Below are 22,383 nucleotides of genomic sequence, written 5' to 3' on the forward strand. Positions count from 1 at the left end.
CATCTACTGAAGCATCAACATTTAGTGATGTAATAGGTATATCACTATCTACTGGAAGATCAAAGTTTAAAATAGACTATTTTCCAACTTCATCTTCAATATTAACAAGGATTGTAGAGGAAGAAAAAGTTGAAGATGGAGCGGACTGCAGGGTAATATCAGTGTTTGTGCTTGCAAGGGTTAAATCAGCACTTACACAAGGTGCATCAAATTTTAGAACATTAGCTTCAAAAGATGAGCATCCGAGCTTGTATTAGTATTTCTCTTAGCACCTACAAAATTAAAAAAGAGATAACTTAAATCTTTATGCTCTTTCAAAGTGGTGTCAGCACTTCTCACTCTACTCATCTCATGATTTTTGAGAGTCGGAGTTTCCTCATTAGGGTTAACTACACCATGTCCCTCATTTACCTCTCCGTTTTTTAAGATATGAAATGCCTCTCAAAATTTCTGTATTCTCTAGAACTTTTGTTACATTTTAACAAAAAAATAACAATAAATGTTTTCTTATAAAAAATAAGAGGTGGCTGAGAAGAGATTTCGGAGCTTCAACATCAAGGCCTGCATGACCTCTTTGAGTTGATGATTCTTGTGCAACCTAGGGAATCTAGACTACCGAATCCTTTGAGATTCAGGGTCTTGTATGTCCAGCTCATCATATTATTCTTCTTCATGCATAGTTAGAAGTTTTATTCCAGCGTGAGTATTCTTTGAATGGGCCTTTAAATAGAATCCAACAAGACTTTGGAAAGAAAAGTAGTTAAAATGATATTAATATCTAATTGTATAGATTACATTTTTCATTTTGAGAATAAAAATATGTTTGAACAATTGACACTAAGCTCATATCTATAATTTGCTATGCTTGTTCTACAAAACCTTCTTTGTCACAGTTTAATCATAGAAGTGTATTATTAAAAAGAAAGAGAATACTATTTTAACTATATTCATAAATTTGTCATTATAAATGTTTTTAGTTAGCTAATTTTAATTTTTCCCCTTAATTTAAATTAATTTAAATTAGTCATTCACCCAAATCTTAACTCATCCTAGCTAACTCCTCGGTTCACATCAATTTTATTACTTTTCGTCTTTGATCTAGACTTGGATCGAACCATGGATTGTCATTTTCCCTAATTAGTGTTTAAATACAAATGAGATAATCATGACCATAGTATGAACATTAGGAGATAATTATGACAATAATATGAACATGTTGTGTGTCTTGTTTTAGTATTGGTATAAGTGACAAAATTACAATTCAACTGAATTTGTTTACACAAAAATAATGATTATAGAGCCTAAGTTCATATAAGGCCAAATTTATAAGTTACAAAAGTTCAATTGAATTAAATTTGTTTACACCAAAATTATCGAATATAGTGCCAAAAGTTGTGGTTGTAAAGTTCGTAACAATTACATCATGAAAAGTTGTGGTTGTAAAGTTGGTAACAATTACATCAGCTTCTGCGTGATTCTTGGTACATTCCATATATGTTACCACAGTAGCTCTAGTGTTAATGAAATTTTAGTGATCACCATTTCCTCTTGGATTTATCCTTTTCATTGTTACCTGAGTTGTTGACAAAAAAATGAAGTGAGTACAATGTATATAAAAGTAATTGATGGTGATACTTAACATCAAATAAACTGTGGGAGTGAAGGTAAGAGTTGAAAAATGAGTTAGCAAATACTTACCCTTTGAACTGTACAAGTGATTGCTATGTCAAATAAAATGTTCATTTCAGTTTGTCTGCATTGTATTTATAGGAGGGAGGGGAGAATAAGTACATCCATTGAACTGTAAGATGAGAATGTTACCAAAAAAAGAATGTGTAACGTACGTATGCACACAGTTGTCTTCCACTTCACTAGCATGGTGTTGTTCAATTGTTCATTTTTTTTATATGTTAACATATGTATACTCTTCTATTATAAATTGCTTAAATCCCTCCAAACAAAGTTTAAACAAATTTAATTTATTTTAAAAAAAAAATAAATAGCGTATCTAATATTACTACAAATTTTATAAATTATTATTCAACTTATATTCTAACAGCACTAACTTCTTTCCTAGCTTTTTGTACCTAGAAAAGCATACACTTCCAAAATTAATTTTAGTAATTCAAATTATAATATAAAAAATTATTAATAAAGTAAGAAAAAAATAAAAAAAGCAATATTAAAATGAAATGCGAAATCACCCACAACACTACTCTTATTCAAAACTCCCACTTTACTCTGGGGCCGAACCATATGTATGCATTGCATTGAATTTTAACTATTTAACTATCTAAATTTTGGATTCCAAAATATCGTAATATGGACATGTGTGCTTGCATATTTAGAACTATATTTATTTTATATATATAAAATAATTTTGTAGAATCAAATCTAAGATATTTCAACAAATTTTATATTTACGACATAAATTAAAGAATTTAGACGGATAAAAATTATAATTTATACTTTACAAATTATTTGTCTACCAGTTCATATAATGTTTTTTTATTTTGACATAGATCCGTGACTAAAAAATATATTATTTATTTTTTAAAAAAAGTTAAATTTATATTCTAAATTACTATAATATAATAATAGGAATGGAGTATATTTTGTTCAACGGTTATCCCATATTTTAATTATTAAATAAATAAATAAATAATATTATATACATGTTAAACTACTAAATTACTAAAATACTAAATTTAATTTTATTATCCCTCTAAACTACTACCAAAACTTATTCTACTAAACTACTAGGATCACAACTTATTCCGAATTTTTATATTATTTTATTTATTAAGAATTATAAATAAACAATATTATTATATACATGTTAAACTACTAAATTACTAAACTAGTACATAGAGTTTGGCTAAACTAGACCAAAACTCATACTACTAAACTCCGACCACAGTTTCTTCCTAATTATTTTATTATAAATCAATATTTATAATATATTTATATAAATATATTAAATTTATTATATGATTGTATAAATACAATTTTAGAATAAGGTCAAAAAACATTTAGTTCAACATTGAGAGCATAGTAAACAAAGTTTTTCGAGTAATTAAATAATTAATCATTTGATTGTTCAAGAAAAATTAATGGTTTTCTAACGTTATAATACCCATAGTGCGATCAGTCATAATGTCTTAAGTATCATCCCTCTGATACCATAACCCGAGCACGACTACCACCATTCATTTTCCTACCACCATTCATTTTCCTACCACAAATGTGTTACCATTTTCACCACCGGTAAATTTAAGTCAAATATTATATTTGAAGTAACGGATAATTATTTATGTCGCTTCATCGTTTTACCTATCTAAATCATGTTGACCACTTTCGATTTGAGATTACATATTCTTGGAAGAATATTCAACAACCTTGATACATGAGTTTTTATTTGTACACGCCTTACAAATATAAATTACTTTGCTTAGAAAATGAGCGAACTGAAAAATCAAGAAATTAACAATTTAAAGACATACAAATATCGTTTGGTTATTAATGAGTGTAACCATCTCGAACAACGACTTTGGTCGACTATCAAAAATATATAAATGGTAAAGTAAAAACAAAGAAAATAAACTCTTCAAATACAAATTTATTTCTCTTTATGAACTTGATTAATCTTTCAATGATTTAGAATATCTAATTGAGTATCACGAATAATTTTAATCTCATAAAATCCTAAAATTTATTCTTTATCCGAAAGATGAATAATTTATCGAAGATTAACAATAATAATTAAAATCAAATAAATGAATTTAATCAATATTAATGATAATATTCTTAATTAACCTAATAAAGGAGTATTTCCCTATGCGAAATATATTAAAAAGTAGACTAGAACATCGAGTACAACAAGAGTTGGATAATAAACTTATACGCATTAAGGAATTAGAATTTAAAATTGTTTAATTAATTAAATTTACATAAATAATTAAATATTCTCAAAACAACATTCAAATAAATTGCCAATAATCGTTTAAACTAACTGAATATATCAAAGAGTCAAGGTAGTAGAACTTGCATTCGTCCAACCTTCAAGCTAGGAAACCCCGTCCTCACCATGTAATTCCAATCTGGTTCCAAGATATAACTGAAACTTTTCAAATAACAAAGTACGAACTATTAATCACGAAAATAACATTTATAATAATAACTTCTATAACTAACTCTCATATTTATTCTATAATCAAAAAATATCTCCAACTCGACCGAAAAAAATATTTAAATATAATTTTTTTAATGTTTATGCTCTTTTAATATCCGACAAAAGGATTAAAAATAATGCAAGTCACATTATAACTTTCAAAGATTCCATTAACTCTTATCATTACATATCCAAATAAATCTCACAAAAATTCTATTACCACTTGCACACTCCATATAATTCTACTTTTAATCATTGTTTTTCACTTACAAATCTCATATTTCTTTTAAATTATAAATTTTTATATCTATGTTCTTAATTTAGAATTTTAATTTAATTAGTCCACAAAGTTAACTTAGCCAACTCTTTTAAACATTAAATTAAATTAAATTAAATCCCCCAAATATTCTATTCTAACTAATCTCCGTTCTCTATCTTCACCATCATCTCTCCGACCATAGTGGTTGCCCACCGGTAGCAATGATGGCACCGACAGCAGCACCACCGATTGTCATCATCTCTCTCTCTCTCTCCCCCTCCCTCCTTCCCCGTTCGTCTCTCTACAACTATCTTTGTCTTTCTTCCTCTCTCCCACTTCATCTCCCATTTTCTACCAAACTCACATTCTCTCTTCGCTACTCTCTGTCAATTAGGAAAGATGTCCAACAACTCATCATTTCACTACTTGATATTTTGTTATGATTGGTTCCCATCATATATCATGAATATCAAAGATGGAACCAATGCACTCTAGGTCATATGTAAAAGATAGAAGAATGTGTTTTAACTAATCTAACTTATAATTGCAATGACTTCTTTACTTAATAATTATCATATATATATATTCTATATATCCCACACGAGTATATTATGATAATCAAGCAGCCATACATATAACTAAAAATTTATTTTCCCACGAAAAAACCAAACACACTAAAATAAAGTGCAACTTTATATGTGAGAAGACTCAAAAAATCATTCAACTAACCTACATCCGATCAGTTGGTTACCACACCAATATTTTTGACCAAAGAGTTAAGCGTAAAATCATGTCTTAAATTAGTATTCAAGCTCGACCTTTATCGAGCATTAACATCTACCCTACCTTAAGATGGTATTAGACCAAAATAATAACATGTTGATGTATTAATGTTAAAAAAGTATACTTAATTATTTATTTGTTATACACACACACATAAATCTCTATACCTATATATATATATATATATATATCTATGTATCTATATATGTAGTGATATAGGGTAAGGTTCTAGAGAAACTATCACTATCAAGAGACGAGACTAGATCCCCTGTACTCAGTACTATATTACAAAATATTGTACAAAATACCTATGTTTCTCATTATACAAAATATGTTGTTTTGTATACATTGAAATGAGGAAATATCGTATCACAATATCTAAATATATACATTAAAATTTTTCATTTTTGGAAATAGGGATATGCTTGAACAATTGACGCTAAACTGATATCTTTGATTTGCTATGCTTGTTCTAGGAAACCTCATTGTCACGATTTAATCATATAAGTATATTATAAAAAAGGAAGAGGATACTATTATAACTACATTTATTATTTTATCATTATATATATTTTTAATTAGCTAAGTGTAGTTTTTTTCCTTAATTTAAATTATATTAAATTAGTCATTCACCCAAATATTAGCTTATCCTAGCTAACTCTTCCTTTCACATAAATTTATTACTTTTCGTCTTTGATTTAGACTTGGATCGAATCATGGATTATCATTTTCTTTAATTAGAGTTTTAATATAAATGAGATAAAGATGACCATAGTATGAACATAATGAGATACTCATGGCAATAACAATAACATGTTGTATTTTTTGTAGTAGCATTGGTATAAGGCTAAATTTATAAGTGATAAAATAACAATTCAACTTTATTCGTTTATCATTGTGCTTGACTTGATAATCCTCCTCACATTACGTCATAGATGGCTTTTAGCAACACCAAAACTGTGTTTCTATAGACCCTGAAAATGTTGCAATATGAAAAAAGAGGTCAATTGCAACACATTTTCGGTGTTGGGTGTAAGGCAGTGATCATAGGTATCAATAAAGAGAGAAAAACGAAATTCTAAATACCGAGAGATCTCGAGGGAGAGGAAGAAGGAGGAGGGAGAGATGCACACTCAAATTTATGCTTCATTTAACCCTAATTTAATGCCCTCTTTCATTTTGGTTAAAATTTCAACCACCCGCTCCCCATTTTTCACATCCCGCCCCCAATTTCATCTCTTGGCCCAAGTTCTAATTAAAATAAATATCCCGGTCCAACTTTTTTATTGAAATTTACATTATTATTTATATATTTTTTAAATAAATAAAGTTTTAAATATTTTTATGAAAAATGAAGAAAGTCAAAAATATATAAACATTATAAATAAAATCAGTAATGACTTGTTAAGTTGTATAAAATATTTACTTTATCAATATATTATAAATCACTCCACTAATATTATTAACTTTTAAAAATAAATAAAATATATATTTTAATTCATTTCCATGTAAATAATTACTAATTAGTTAAATAAAAAAATCATCTTTAATTATATATGCCATTTTGTTAACACATTGTAACTATACCACAACATCAAAAAAGAGGGGTTGCGGTAGACATTTGTTTGGAAAGCTAATATTACAGTTTTTTTTGCAACCCGAGTGTGAACGGTAACAACATGCAATCTATGGCGTAGTGTATATAATGCTTTTCGGGGCTTCACATTTCAAGTTTGCCCTATGGAGTAACGCCTTATAAGCATGCGAGTATGCAATACTTTATAAGTCTTCCCACATTAAATATGCATCTCTTGTTACTAATCTATATGCATATGCAGTTTATTTGTTAGTTTAAAGATAATACCAAGACAATCCGGACAAGATGGCTGCTCAGTGGAGCTGACAGGTGAAGCCTGTGCATGTTATATTGAACCTGTGTATTGAACATCAACTGCGAAATGCATATCACAAGTCTCTTCCTGTATCAGAATACCAAATATTATAAGATACCAATACAAAATGGCCTCACGTTACTCTTACTTTTTTAAATCTTAATATTGATTTTTTATTATTAGTTTTAGGTTAAAATTCATATTTGAAGTTAGAACGAAAAAAGAGTATCTGAACACTATATTTATCCTCCATCCCATCAGTCCTGATATAGTTGCACAACTCTTATGGATTCAGAATGTACATATATGGCAGACATCAAATTAGAACAATGGTAAAATCTGGACTAGTTTGAGAGTGAGCTGTGAATTCCATGCTCAAACTTTCTGCGTAGGCTGTAGAACATGTCACACAGAGGATAAATTCACATCCATAGTGAGACTTATAAGCTAATTGTACACCAGAGCCTACATCCAACATGATCCCTTACTGCCTATACTTGTTTAAAATAAAGCCCGATAAATTTTTAGAAATATAATGTCGGACATTTGGATACATGTCGGACATCAATATTTACACTGTCAAAACCTCTTCAAATTAGCCAGCCATTAAATAAACTCAATAATTGTTAAATTCAACTAAGCACAAAGCAAGTTTTTATCATTTAAACAAAAAAACAGGATATAATCTTAGGTTTGTCCAAAAGAGACCTCGGTAGAGGTTTTGAAAGTGATGAAATCGACCACAATAGAGCACTTTTAGAAATACAGAGAGCACAATGGAGTTACAACAGAACTGATTGTGTAAGTTACAAAACTAAATTCAATTCAAGAATTCCAAACACCGCAAAATTTTGGCTGAAACCTACGAGGGGCTGCCTCCATCTGTTTATTTGGCAATCACTAATAATCATGTTTGTTATAATACCTTAATAAGCTTCTAAGTAAAACAGTATCGTAATTGTACAATTTGTAGATGTTAGTGAAAGCAATTGAAGAGCCCAGCCTAATTCATAAAGTGAATATAAACAACAAAATCTATTAAAATCATCAACCAGCAACAACTACACCTAATAACCTGAACAATATTCCATAATCGATGAGAAACATAGTTTTAATTTATACAAATAATTGTTGTGTTTCCTATAAATATTTTATAACCCTTCTCTCCCCATAGAATACTCAAGTTACTCTAGTCACGATGCTATCAGATATCATACCCAAGTTATAAATTTCAGTAATTTCTTTTTAGTTAACAATATATGCCCCAACTAACAAATTATTAGAGAGTTCAAATTCAGTACTAATAACCAAAACAACTCTAAACAAAGAAATTCGAAAGCACACCTGAATTCAGTACTCTATGCACCTTCACTACAAGAAAAAGTTGAATAGAAATCATACATTAGACATCGGTTGATGTTGCCACTGATTTTAAAAGAACCAATAACATCATCCCGTATTTTTCTGATATCTATGTTATTTGAAGACATCGGTTATTTAATAACTGATGTCTAAAATTACCAAAAAAAAAAATCAGGGCGCGCTCTTTCAATTTTATTCCCCCTTAGCGAAATTTTTTTCAGGTTCCCACTCATTTACCAATTCTTCCCCCCATTTTCAGAAACTAAGTTAATAATTAAACTTTCACTCTCTCTCGTCTCACCCCCACCCCGACCTCTCGCTCTCCCTCCCTCCCCCCCTCCACCCTCCACCCTCCACCCTCCACCCTCCACCCTCCACCCTCCACCTAAAGTCTTAAATCGTTCACGGAAGGTTCAGAAGTTCCCCCAGATGTTCAACTTGATTTAATTTGTCCGAAGTTCTACTATCGATAAACCGATTCATTCGAGTGGAAGTCTGTTCAATTTGTTCGAAGATATAAAGCTCGAATTGGTATATAAGTGAGCTACAAAACTCGAATTCTTAGTTTCATTTAATTTTAAATTGGGGATATTTCAATTCTAAACCCTAATTGCACTTCATGCTTGAGTAATGATCTATTTGTTCCTAATGCTACTTGGTACATGATTCCAGAAAAGAATACAATATTAAAACCCATAACTTAATTTATATACTTCTACTTTTCTATACTGCCTCGTGGTCGGGTTATCATTGTATCTCAAAGTTACTACTCAAACTCAAGAAGAACTCTTGGCTTCCCACCTTGAGCAACAATCATCGATATATTATCTCTCTCTCTCAGTAATTGTTTTGTAGTTGTGTGTTCTTTTATGCTTGGTTTGATGCTTTTATATAAAAAGTTCTGATCTTTTAACACCTTACCTGGATTAGATCTGTAGATTTTATATTAATTGTATCTATAGTGTGTTTTATGGGTTTTTATATATCTTGAATCTGCTGACAATTGAATATGAAGATTATTGATTGTATGTAATGTAATTTAAACTTGTATTACAATTGTTTCAGTTACCTAAGCTAATTAGTTAGTGATGTAATTGCGTAAATTTTGTTAATGATTGTTGTGTCGTAATTATCCAAGTCTTCTTTAGCTATAAGCTGATGCTGATTCGTGATCGATTTTGAATATGTGCTCTATCTCTGTCCGGGGCTATCGATTTCAAAGTCTGTTATGTCGTGTGTTTTTCACACAGAGTAAGCACTAATTAGTATTTGAATAGGTCACAGATGTTTATATTTGATTTTTGTTTTTGTTTTGTTTGTGTTTTATTATCATTTAACTTCTAGCTTAACATTTGTGAAGTATGATTACTAATTGTGTCTGATGCTGCCATTTTTTTATACACTCAACTAAAATTATCTTATAGAGTATAAAGCTATAATGTAGTCAAGAACATGAGTGTTGTGATCAAAAGCAGTTGATCCAAAATTAAAAGACCAATTTATCCAGGAAATTTAATTTATTCAAGGACCGTGTTTCCTGCCTTCTCTATATTTAGAGATCCTAGTTATATCATACAGGGCCAGTTATCAAGAAGCATAATTTTTTAAAATTATAAATACCTTGTGTGTATAGAAACGGTCAATTGCAAAAATTTAAATACCTCACCTGAGGCCGAAGCTTTGCATACCTTGGTTATAAGCCAAGAGGTAACCTAACTTTAATTTGAATTTATGTTTTTCTAAATCTAACAAATATGTAACATGACTGCAGATATATAACAACATTTATTTCGGATCTGGTGTTTCTCCGAGTAAATTTAAATCCTCATCGAACAAAGGGTTTGAAAACATCATCTGTTAGTTTGAATCACGTGTAAGTGCAGTAGTTCTTCAACAATATTATGAGTGACAAATCTTTGATCTCTTAGTTATGCACACTGTTGTTTCCACTCTGGAATATTTCTGACAAGTATAATACAGACTGAGGTTCAGTGACAACTTCAATTTAACTTTTCTATGTTTGGAGTTGAAGCTTAATCAACATATTTTTATGAAGAATGTGGTTTCACAGGCCTTTCAAAGCTGATAATTGGACACTCTTTGTGGTAAGGACTAGAGTTATTTAATATGATAATTCAAAAAAAAAATCTTTTGCACTCATACTCTTTGTGGTAAGTGTTAAATTAAACACTTACAATTCGATATAATTCTTGATTTGTTTGTGATCAATTACAGAGATTGTTCACTTATGATGAGAGGTAAATCCATTTTTTTTTATATATACATGTATTATTATCATAATTGAGCATTTTTGTTGTTTAATTAGAATTATTTTTTTGATTAGAGATGTTACTTTGTATGCTCTCGGTATTGGAGCTTGTGGTACTAATGCTTTAGATGACAAAGAGCTCAAATACGTTTACCACGAAAATGGCCAGAAATTCATTAAGGTACTATAAGTTTGTCGAGTAATTGGAATTATAAGCAGATTAAGTTGGAGCAATTTATGTATAGATATTATTAAAGTTTTCGAGTTTTATGTATTTTGTATCGACTTCGTGGTTGTAGGTCTTACTGACATTTGCTGCTATATACTCACTGGGATCGATAAATATTTCTGAAATACCTAGAATATTGTGAGTATACCTTTTTGTTTTTTTAATTCAATCTTATCTTTGCTGTAATTTTGCCTGACTGAGCAGGTCGGTACTTATTTTTGCTAGATTTGATCCGCGCCTGTTATTGCATGGACAACAGTTTATAGAAATTTACAGGCTGTTGCCTACTTGTGTAAGGTTCTTAACCTCAAGTTCTTTATAACTAACAATTTGTGAATTTCATTGATATGTACAATTTCTTTGTTAGATTAGAGTGCCAATTTGAAATCACAATTTCTTCTATACGGATATTAGTAACCTCTGCCGGAGAGATTTTAGTGTATAGTAGTGCGCGCATGTGCGTGTGCTCGCGCAAATATAAAATAATTAAATAAGAATCTGCTTAACTATCCTCAATTCAGACTTCTATTATTACAAGTTTTGAAATTTATTGTTGATGCAGATACAAAATAAAACAAGTATTGTGGGATTGCATGATAAAGGTTTGTGAATGATCTGATATATATATATATATATATATATATATATATATATATATATATATATATATATATATAGCATTGTAAATCTTAACTGAATGTGATTTTTTCAAAGTTTAGAATCTATGTATTTTGTAATTACTTTGTTGCTGTCATAGTGGTAGCGATATTATTATTACCTACATGCACAATCATTTTATCATGTTTTCATTCCCCTAAACATACATGTTACCTGATTGGTGTCACCATTAAATTAACTCGCTTTTGTTATTATGGCATGTCTTTTGATTGTATAGGTAAAGCTGTCATATTGGAACTTGAAGTTCTAAGTTATGGGGAGTCGTCTGATGAACCGGTCTGCATGAATCGGCAAGTTTCTAAGCAAATGACTAAATATATATGACTTAAATGCACTTAAATTACCAAATATCATTTTTATGCAGGTTGACTCTATATTTATGGGGTGCAGGTGGCTTCTCAAAATCACCTCACCCGTATTCTTACACTAACTATCAAGCAAATCGGAACGTAGCTTTTAAACATCCTAAACGTCAGCCATTTGCAGTTTATGAGGAATGTACGCAACCCTCCCAGGTATGTCACATATTTTTACATCCGTTGCCTCTTCGCTAATTCTGGAATATTTCATATCTCTGTATCTACGGGTTTATTCTGATTTTAAACCTACCATATTTAACACTAGTGAGATTGTTGACAATTAGTATATGAATTTGATAAGAAATGCTGACTTTTTTTTTGCCTAGCAGAAATGCTGACTGTTGTTTGACTTGCTTCATATTTCATGTTACAAATACTAGGATCACTGTACAGTTTTTGAGATAACCTATTAGTAAATTTGTCTTATGTAGCAACTCCCTGTATTTTAATTTTTAGGACACAGGTAATACACTTTAATTTGAGAAACATTATGAAAGAAGAGGAACAAAGCGAGAAAGAAAAGGGAAAAGAATTTCTTTCAGTGACTTTTACTGCGTGTCTATCATTAGATTAGAGTAAAACATGGACAATTCATAATTTTTGTTTTAAATCATCTCTTGTACTTTCTTCAATTTGCATCTTGTTTTTCCTGCCTGATGAGGCCATCATGCCCCTAGCGTGTGTAGCTTGGTGATATGGTGTGGCCAAATAAAGAAGGAAATAACATGAAATGAGGACATTCTTAGAGAAATGGAGGTAGCACTGAATACTGATTGGTGTGAATATCGAGCAGGGTGTGATGGTTTGGTTACATTGAACTTAGGTATCTCAGTGATCAGTGAGGAAGAGTGATAGACTAGAATCAATCTCATAAAGATATTTTTGAAAATGAGTGGTATCACACTGCTTCACTTTTTCCTTTAGTAGCAGTAGCAGAGGGCCATATTTGTCATATCAGGCTTACCTAACAGAATAAGGCTGCCAAGAATTGTATGAGTGCATATAGTTTCACATCTCTGACCTGGGGCATTTTGCTGAAGCTAACTAGCACAAGTGAGTTTTAGTTGCACAGCTAGTATAATACTTTTATGGTCTAAAAGAGTTCGATGGATAGACGATTCATGATTTTGTCATTTATTTGTGATTGTTTTAGAATATTTGATTAACAATTGAAAGCTTGTACCTTAGTACCAGACTTTACTTAAGACTGGCCTAGATATATGAGGAACCAAATATAACAGAGTGTACTATATGGCTAAATTTTCATCTTTTGTGATTTCAGGCGGTAAACTACTTGAAAATAAGGAGTCTGATGGATTTGACATGCCGAACCTTGTCGAGCAAGATTAAGGTAAAGACTCCAGAGGAGATCGGGGAGGCTGTCAAAAATTGGAAATGTTCGAAGAGGGAATAAAAGCTAGGGGTAGACAAAAATTTATAGAATGGCCTTCTATAGCATCAGGAGTTCAGCCTCGTATATGATCTGATAACCTCAAATTGTAGCTTAAGACAACGCCATTCCTTCTATTGTAGCTTAAGGTCAATAACTCTTAATTTGATTTTGAATGATTCTGTAATAAAACTAGATCTTGATATTTATGTTGATGAATATAAGTGTTTAGTTAGTTCATTGTTTAAATACTTCTAATGAATAAATATTGATGTCAAAAAAATGATTGGACATCCATTTTAATGAATAAATACTGATGTCAAAAAAATAATTGTACATCACCTTTAATATATAAATACTGATGTCTCAAAGACAATTGTACATCACTTTTAGTGAAGAAAAACTGATGTCAAAGAAGTTGATGTACTTCGTTTTTTCCTAAAAACCCGATGTCAAAGACTCACATGTTCAAGTCTAAAAGAAATATAGACATCACCTTAATTAGGATAAAATTGATGTCTAAGTGCCAACATAGACATCACATTTTACTAAATAAATCGATGTTTAATATCTGATTTTACATCACCTTTATGAAAAAAATCGATGTCTATGTGGAAAAAAACATAGCTCATTGTATGTTTAATCTGTTGTAATAGGTGTAATTTATTTATTAAATTATTTATTTCTAACATTTTTTGTAAAAAAATAATGCATGGTCATCAGGTAGTTTGCCAGAAACGATGTCTAAGCGAGTAAAGACATCGGGTTATTAGAGAGTTCAAATTCACAACTAACCAAATTATTAGAGAGTTCAAATTCAGTACTAATAACCAAAACAACTCTAAACAAAGAAATTCGAAAGCACACCTGGATTCAATACTCTATGCACCTTGTTATGAAACTCAATATTCAAATTAGGCCTTGAAATTTCAAAAGAAGCTACTGAAATCAAGAAAACTCAATAAAAACACATTTTATACCAATAAATAGATACCCATCAAATGAAATACTGAAAATGTAGAAAAAGAGTAAAAGATTCAAACTTGGAGATTGTAGCCTCAAACCCACAACAACCTTGGTTACACAACTGCCATAATTACAAATATGCACACAATTAAACCAATGATCTGTACAGCAGATTAAACCAAATACAGAAATAACAAAAAACCCATATCAACAAAATAATCAAAAACCAAAATCAAGCAACCCATTTCACAAAAAGAAAGAATTAAAAACCGAAAATTGAATTTTGAAAATAACTTAGAGTAACACTTACTAATTACAGCGGATTCGAGCTAGGGTTCAACCTCCTTTCCCAAATCGACCAATGTTCAACCTCCTTTGCACAAATCGACGAAAACTTGCAGCTAATCGGCCATTTTAGTCGAAAGTTAGGGTTCGATTACTTGAAATCTAGGATTCAAATTAGGGGTTTCAAATCTATATCTTTAATTAAGGTGGTATAAATTAGGGTTTCAATGTAGAAGGGGTGAGAGTGAGTGAGTGACAGAGAATCGAGAGAATCGGGAAAGAGAAGGAGATGAAGGAGAGAGTCGTGTGAGAGAGAAGAAAGAAGCGGTGAAATATTTCTTTCTTAAGGGGAAATGTTTTTGTTAAGGGGTTGTTTTACGCGTTTTTTTTAAGAAGTAGTTTAAACATCCGTTTTGATTTTAACTAATGTAAAAAAACGGTCTTTAACATCGTTTTGGAACAAACCGATGTTAAAAACATTTTTAACATCGGCCCTTAATGACATCCATGTCTATGAGTTGATGTCTGTTGGTCCTTTTCTTGTAGTGAGTACTTAACAACCAGTAGTTTAGGGAAAATGAATGCATTCAGCAATATGCAGAGAAATTCCAAGAATATGGATATAGCAAAAAACAACACTACAAAAAAATCAAACAAAATTTCTTGTCATCCTACCTCAGACCAAAATTTGCATTAATGTTCTTTATGTATTCAGTTACTAAAGACCAGCACCCGCATACCAAATCAAATTTGTACAGCACCAGCCAAACCAAAATAGAGCTTCATCTCTACCAATATTTTAAACCTAGGTCCTCAAATTAACTTGGCTTGTAGGATGCTTTAAGTTATAAACCCCACTTAGAAAATCAAGACTCACCCTCAAACCACGATCCCGAGACGCATGAATTAAACTAGCACAATCAGATATGACCTGCACCTTCTTTACCTTCCAACTCAACAACACAACAGACCAATTCCCCCACCCTAATGCCGTCGAACATCCACTAAAATCACACCTTACAGAAAACCCAGCTCGTAAAGTATGCAAAACCTCGGCATAAACACACAACCAAGATATAACCAGCAAGACGAACAACATCCTCCACTGCTTGACAATTCGACTCCCCAACGACAAGTAACAACATCCTTGCACTTGTAGCCATATCCACCGAAGGTATTCTTACCGGAACAATGAACATTCTCTACACTGACAAGCAAGAGCGTCCAAGCATTCATTATTATCTGATCTATATTTGAAAACAAAATATAATGTAATTATATCAAACACCAAACTGAAGTAATTCTGCAACAGATGAAGCAACAAAGTACCTTCACATGTATACCAATATTCACAAAAACCATGTGGGAAGAACAACCTGTTACATCTAAAACCAATGAACATAATTCCACCCTCCCTTCCACAATTAATTATATAACAATGGTTTACTAAAAGAGCAAGACCGAGACACACATACAAAGTTAAATATGGTTTTCTTGGATACCTAATTAGCTAATAAATTTTAATAAATTAAAATCTTTCATTTATCAAAAATTCAAATATTTTTTTTTACTTTTTATAAATTTTAATATTATTATTCATTTTTTTTACTTTCTAATAAACTCCATAAATTACTTTATTCAAATAAATTACTTTTAAAGATAATTGCATTTTGAGTAATTTATATTTTATCTTCTTTTTTCTTTCTGAAAATAAATAAATCTTTAGTTGACCATCTATGTCAACATAGTGGCATGTATTGCAATAGGTAACACGTCTAAGTCTACACCTGAGATTTATTGAGTTATAGCAACATGGCTCTCTAACTATAGTAACATTTGTGATAGGGCCATAACTTCACATCTATTGCAATATTTTCTAAGGAAATACCCAGCAACAGTGTGCAAATAGGCATCTACGGCTTAGTGTCAACTCAAACACTTGCTTAGCTTTAACTGATTTAAAAGCTCCTATAATAGAATTGACTTCCTCTTGATTAATATTCTGAGTAGTTTGGAGAGATTTGATCATTACTGTAGAAGTTTTGAGATGAGCAGCAATAAGTTCAGGATTCTTGATCCCTTTTTTCAGCTATTTCAATCATGAGCAATAACAACAGAAAAAGTCATTTTTGAATGCCTCCATTGATATCTCTGTTCATCATATCTGAACTAACAAGGTTGATTTATATTTTTACCACCATGTATCCTTTGTATTTCCTCAATAGACATGTCATTGGGAATTACAATATGATTTCCTTAACATACATGTCATAGGGAAATACCACATGAGTGAGATCCTCCTTATCATGTTGTCTTGTAGACTTCTTTGCCAGTTTTTCATTAGCAAAAAAATTAAAGATAATCTCATATAGCGATTCAGTAGAGGAGCCAACATTCGCTTCAGAATATTGTAAAGGAAAAATATGAGAATGAAGATCCATGTCGGCATCACCAGTGATTTGTACCTCAAATCATCAACAAACAACAAGAAATACCTGTTTCCCGCTGGAGTTGGTGGTGAATAAGAGCCGCAGATGTCCCCGTGTATTAATTCGAGTCGTGCTTTAGCAGTAAAATCTGTTGCGGATGGAAATGGATGCCTAGTTTGCTTTGACATCACACACCCATCGCAGACACTGTTCGGATGAATCAGATCAGGGAGTCCACGTACCATTTTATATTTCGACATCAGTAGCATGGCTGGAAAGTTGACATGACCTAACCGTGAATGCCATAGCCATGAAGTTTCTTCCGCTTTTGCCAATAGACACATATCCCTATCTTGCTTAACAATTACCTTGTACAATCTGTTCGTGGATCTTCTGACTTTCACTAGCAATATTTTATTCGCATCATACACCCACAAAAACTCGCCTTTCATAATTATATCATTTCCATTTTTTAATAGTTAACCTAATGCACTCCTTGCCATCAATGGTAGTAAATTGTACTGATCCCCTCCCTTGTATCTTTACAGTGGAGCCATCACCAAACTTCACTTGTCCATTGAAACCTTCGTCCAATTCCTTGAACTTTCCACGCTGCCCGTCATGTGATTGGATGCTCCATTATCAAGGTACCAGATATTTGAGTCCACATTGCTGTCATTCACCGTGTTGTTCAACCTGGGTGTCACACTTTTCTCATTCAGAAAAACCAATCCTTCTCCGACATCTTTACATTTTGCTAACAGTAGAGTAGGTTCATCACCATTAATCTGATCTAAGTTCACCTCATTTTTAGCTTCTTTTCCCCGTTTGGGCTTGCGACATTCAGCAGCAAAATGCCCATAAGCGCTATAGTTGAAGCATCTAACTTTTGATCTGTCTCTCACACCTCGGACCACCTCTCTACCACTGCGTGTTCCATCCTTGCTTGTCCTTTTTAGCCACTCCTCCCATGTCAAGAGCAGTTGTCCATCACTATTCTCCCTCTTCATCCATTCTTCTTCTGTCAAAAGAAGTTGTTGTCCACCACTATTATCACTTTGCCCATGAAGTCTTTCTTCATGTGCTTTAAGAGATCCAACGGTTTCCTCAACAGACATTTCCTCTAAGTTGCCAAATTGTTCGATGGCAGATGTTATTTGTAGGAACTTTTTGGGTACAGCTCGAAGGAGCTTCTTGACCACATAGGCTTCTTCAAATTTTTCTCCTAAAACTCAGATATTTGTTACCAAGCCATTCAATCTCAAACAGAAATCATCCAATTGCTCCATTTCTTTCATAGATAAAGACTTAAACTCAGCCTTAAGGGTTTGAGCCTTTGCTTTCTTCACTTTTTCTGCACCCATATGCATTGTCTTAATCGCCTCCCATGCCTCCTTAGACGTTTTCTTCTCAGCGATTGGCAACAGCAAGTCCTCAGGGACTCCTTGATAAATTATAACCAGTGCTCGCTTATCCAATTTTTCTTCAACAGTAGTAGCCTTGGGGTCTTTGGGTTCTATGGCCTCCCATACTCTATGAGCTTGCATAAAGACTCGCATTTTCAGAGCCCAGGTAGTATAGTTCATTTTTGTTAACATTGGATAACTGAGGCCAAACGAAGTCTCTCTGTTCTTACTAGATTCAGCCATGGTTTGTGGTTGAAGGTTTATTTCGAGCCTTGCTCTGATACCAGATATTGGATGTAAACAAAATGAACGAAACACAAAAAATAACAAACTGCCAGTTTTGATATTACTGAGAATAAGGTTTACAAATTGAAGAGTTAAAAACTCACTGAATACTAGCAAACTAGTTAAAAGAAAATGTGCTAACTAAGAACCAGGAACTAACGCCTGATTTATCTCCACGACTATCCTAATAGAACTAAGACTCCTAGACTTATTCAAACTGTATATAGACTCTGCAACAGCTGACTTATTCAACTCAGACCAAATAAGTAAATGACTAACGTTTAGATTAATAAATATTCCAACAGAATGGACTCTTGTCCAACTTCATCTTCAACATCAACAAAGATTGTAGAGGAAGAAATAGTAGGAGATGGAGCGGTCTGCATGGTAATATCAGTGCTTGTGCTTGCAGGGTTTATATTTACACATAAACAAGGTGCATCCAATTTTAGAACACTAGCTTCAATAATATGACCATCAGAGCTTGTTTTAATATTTTTCTGAGTACCTACAAAATCAAAAAGGAAATCACTTGATTCTCTATGTTCTTTCAAAGTGGTGTCACTTATTTGCTGGAAGTAAAAGATTATAATATTTTGTTATCTATTAAACATGTAACTTGGTAATATATAAATCAAGTGAATCAGTTAGTTTTAAGAAAAATATTTTACGAGTGTATTAAGCTAGGTTTGTAGAAAAAAGTATTCTTAAGAGTTTACAAGTGTATTAAGTAATTAGCTTTATGGAGAGAAATATTCTTAACAGTTGTGAAATAACCTTCTGATTCACACATAAATTTTTTCAAATTTACGAGTGCCTGATTTTTTTAATCTTATATTGCTCTAATTTATCAATTTATGTTTTTACATTTTTAAAGATCTTGAAAATCAAAAGAATAAAAATATGTGTTTAACCCCATCTACAAATACCTTTAGTGATTTTGACGGAATTACAAATATATAAATATATTTATACATATACATACACATGCATATATATATATTTATGTATATATGTATATAAAGACGGTATGGTTATTGGGAGACTATCATTATGAACCGAATAGACTAGATCGTAGCCATTCAATATTATATTTTTTGATATATTACAAAATATTGTAGTTAGTGGCATAAGTGTAATTAGATTCAATTTCCTAGAGAATTACTTATATTTTGCATTGTATAAAATACGTTTGGTATAGAATGAAGTAAAGAAAGATGGTATCACGATATCTAATTGTATGGATTAAAATTTTCATTTTGGAAGTAAATAAATGCCCGAACAATTAATACTAAGCTCATATCTATAATTTATTATGCTTGTTCTAAGAAACCTTCTTGGTCACATTTTAATCATAGAACTGTATTATTAAAAAGAAAAAGAATACTATTATAACTATATTCGTAAATTTTTCATTATATATGTTTTTAATTAGCTAATTTTGAACTTTTCTCATAATTTAAATTACTTTAAATTAGTCATTCACCCAAATCTTAACTCATCCTAGCAAATTCCTCGGTTCACATCAATTTTATTACTTTTCGTCTTTGATCTAGACTTGGATCGAACCATGGATTATCATTTTCTTTGATTAGAGTTTAAATACAAATGAGATAACCATGATCATAGTATGAACATTAGAAGATAATCATGACAATAATATAAACATGTTGTATATTTTGTTTTAGTATTGGTATAACTGACCATATTACAATTCAATTGAATTCGTTTACACAAAAATAATGATTATAGAGCCTAAAGTTCATATAAGGCCAAACTTATAAGTGACAAAAGTTTGATTGAAATAAATTCGTTTACACCAAAATTATCGAATATAGTGCCATAAGTTGTGGTTGTAAAGTTGCTAACTACATCATGGAAAACAAAAGAAATTTTTAAAAACAAAAAAATTTACTATACTAGTTATTAGAGATACTATATCAAATAATATAGTACACCATTGTAGTGCATCATTGTGATCTCTTCATGGTGAATCCCATTACCAATTAAAATAATCTTTTAAGAAGTAGCATTTCATTAGATAATAAAGCAATTAGTTGAGTTGTTAAAGCACATAAAATAAAGAAATAAGTTAATCATCTAGAATTATACACAAGCGGAACCATGGCTTTTGAACCCTATATTTTAGTTCATAAATTGAACCAGTGGATGACTTGATGATATTTAATAGTACAAAACATACTACTTAATTATTAGCAATCATATCTCTTCTGGTTGGGGTTGTGATTCTGACTGTGGTTCCGGTTAGGCTTGTCAACATGTCGGATTTGGATCGGATTTAAGTAAATCCATATCCAAATTCATTTAATTTTTTTGGATCGGATTCGGATCGGATCGCGTGTCGGATAAATTATAGCTCAATCCATATCTGCCCCATTAGGATTTTGGATTTCGGATCGGAGCTCCAATCCATTTAGATCTAGTTAAATATATAAAATTTCTTAAATTAAATTATTCTTGCTACATGATGATTTCTAAAAATGAAAATGAAAAATAGTTGGAAATTAAAGCTATCTAATATTGCAAATATGCAATGACATAGTCACCAGACCCATCAATTATGGTATTTGGTTGGAGTTAGAACTCTAATACTCAATTATTATTTAGAATTTAAAAGGGTTATTAGATTATAGAATAATTTATGATATAAAATATTTATTTTATTTATTAATTACGCAATTTAATTGTACAATAATTTTGTAAGTTTTTTTAAATTACCAAAAGTTACGAAAAGTAACTTTAAGAAAATTAAAATATTTGTAAAATTATGTGTATAATGTGCGTAAAATCAATCTATCATCTAATGAAAAAAAATCTCTCGAAATGGGATAAACTAATTTTTCAACTTATCACACGAGGAACATCAAAAATGAACTAACAAATAAAAATATTTGTAAAATAAAGTGTATAAAGCTAAAAATGTGAGGAAAAAAAAATCTGATATCACCTTTTTTGTCGGGAGAATAACATTAAAAAAAGAACGAACGAAGAAAAATATGAAATGATACGATGTGTGTTTAGATAAATGTTCAATCCATTTAAAGACTTGTGTCATCAAATTTTAATTTATTTATTTTTGCATATTGAAACGAGTCAATCGAAAGTTATGTATTTTAAAATATAGCACCGATATTGTTACATCACAAAAATTTGCCCATAGATTCAGTTTTGAGGATTCATGTAGCGAAATTAAATTATTAGTAAATTGATTATGTAAAATTTCATTTTTCTACGGTTAAATATAGATATATTCTGAAAGTTGCATAACCGACAAATATATGAATACATTTGAATATTTTATGTACCAGGCATTACAACAGTAAGGTTCGAGCCCGAACTTTCAAGGTGGGAGATTTAGTTCTGCGCCGGATCATGCCAAATACCAAGGTGGTGAGTCACGGAGTCTTGGGAGCAAATTGGGAAGGCCCTTACAAGATAAAATCGGTGCTCTGAGAGGGAACCTACCACCTCAATGATATGCAAGACAAGTTGATCCCAAGAGCCTGGAACGCGGAACACCTTCGCAAGTATTATCAGTAATATTATTCTTTTCAGACTTAGTATTATCTTCAAATATTCCTAAGTCTCGGGGGGTAGTG

General features: G+C 31.2%; 1 protein-coding gene across 1 annotated transcript; it reads left to right on the plus strand.

Annotated features, from left to right (window-relative positions):
• Positions 1–10,524: 10,524 nt before the first annotated feature.
• LOC141702495 (enoyl-CoA hydratase 2, peroxisomal-like) lies at positions 10,525–13,416 on the plus strand. Its single transcript, XM_074506154.1, has 10 exons — positions 10,525–10,572; positions 10,703–10,725; positions 10,812–10,917; positions 11,036–11,103; positions 11,191–11,257; positions 11,404–11,409; positions 11,528–11,567; positions 11,861–11,933; positions 12,008–12,158; positions 13,285–13,416. The coding sequence occupies exons 1-10, from the start codon at positions 10,525–10,527 to the stop codon at positions 13,414–13,416; spliced, it is 714 nt and encodes a 237-aa protein (XP_074362255.1).
• The last annotated feature ends 8,967 nt before the right edge of the window (positions 13,417–22,383 follow it).

This window comes from Apium graveolens, unplaced genomic scaffold (genome assembly GCF_009905375.1).
Source record: "Apium graveolens cultivar Ventura unplaced genomic scaffold, ASM990537v1 ctg5240, whole genome shotgun sequence".
In the NCBI taxonomy this organism is placed as follows: Eukaryota; Viridiplantae; Streptophyta; class Magnoliopsida; order Apiales; family Apiaceae; genus Apium; species Apium graveolens.

What these genes read in the sequence shown, in the direction of transcription:
- LOC141702495 (XM_074506154.1), top strand. Translation starts at nt 10,525, where the DNA reads ATGTGGTTTCACAGGCCTTTCAAAGCTGATAATTGGACACTCTTTGTG. An exon ending in ATAATTGGACACTCTTTGTG is followed by an intron (nt 10,573 to 10,702) that starts GTAAGGACTAGA and finishes GATCAATTACAG; the next exon opens with AGATTGTTCACTTATGATGA. An exon ending in TCTGAAATACCTAGAATATT is followed by an intron (nt 11,104 to 11,190) that starts GTGAGTATACCT and finishes TATTTTTGCTAG; the next exon opens with ATTTGATCCGCGCCTGTTAT.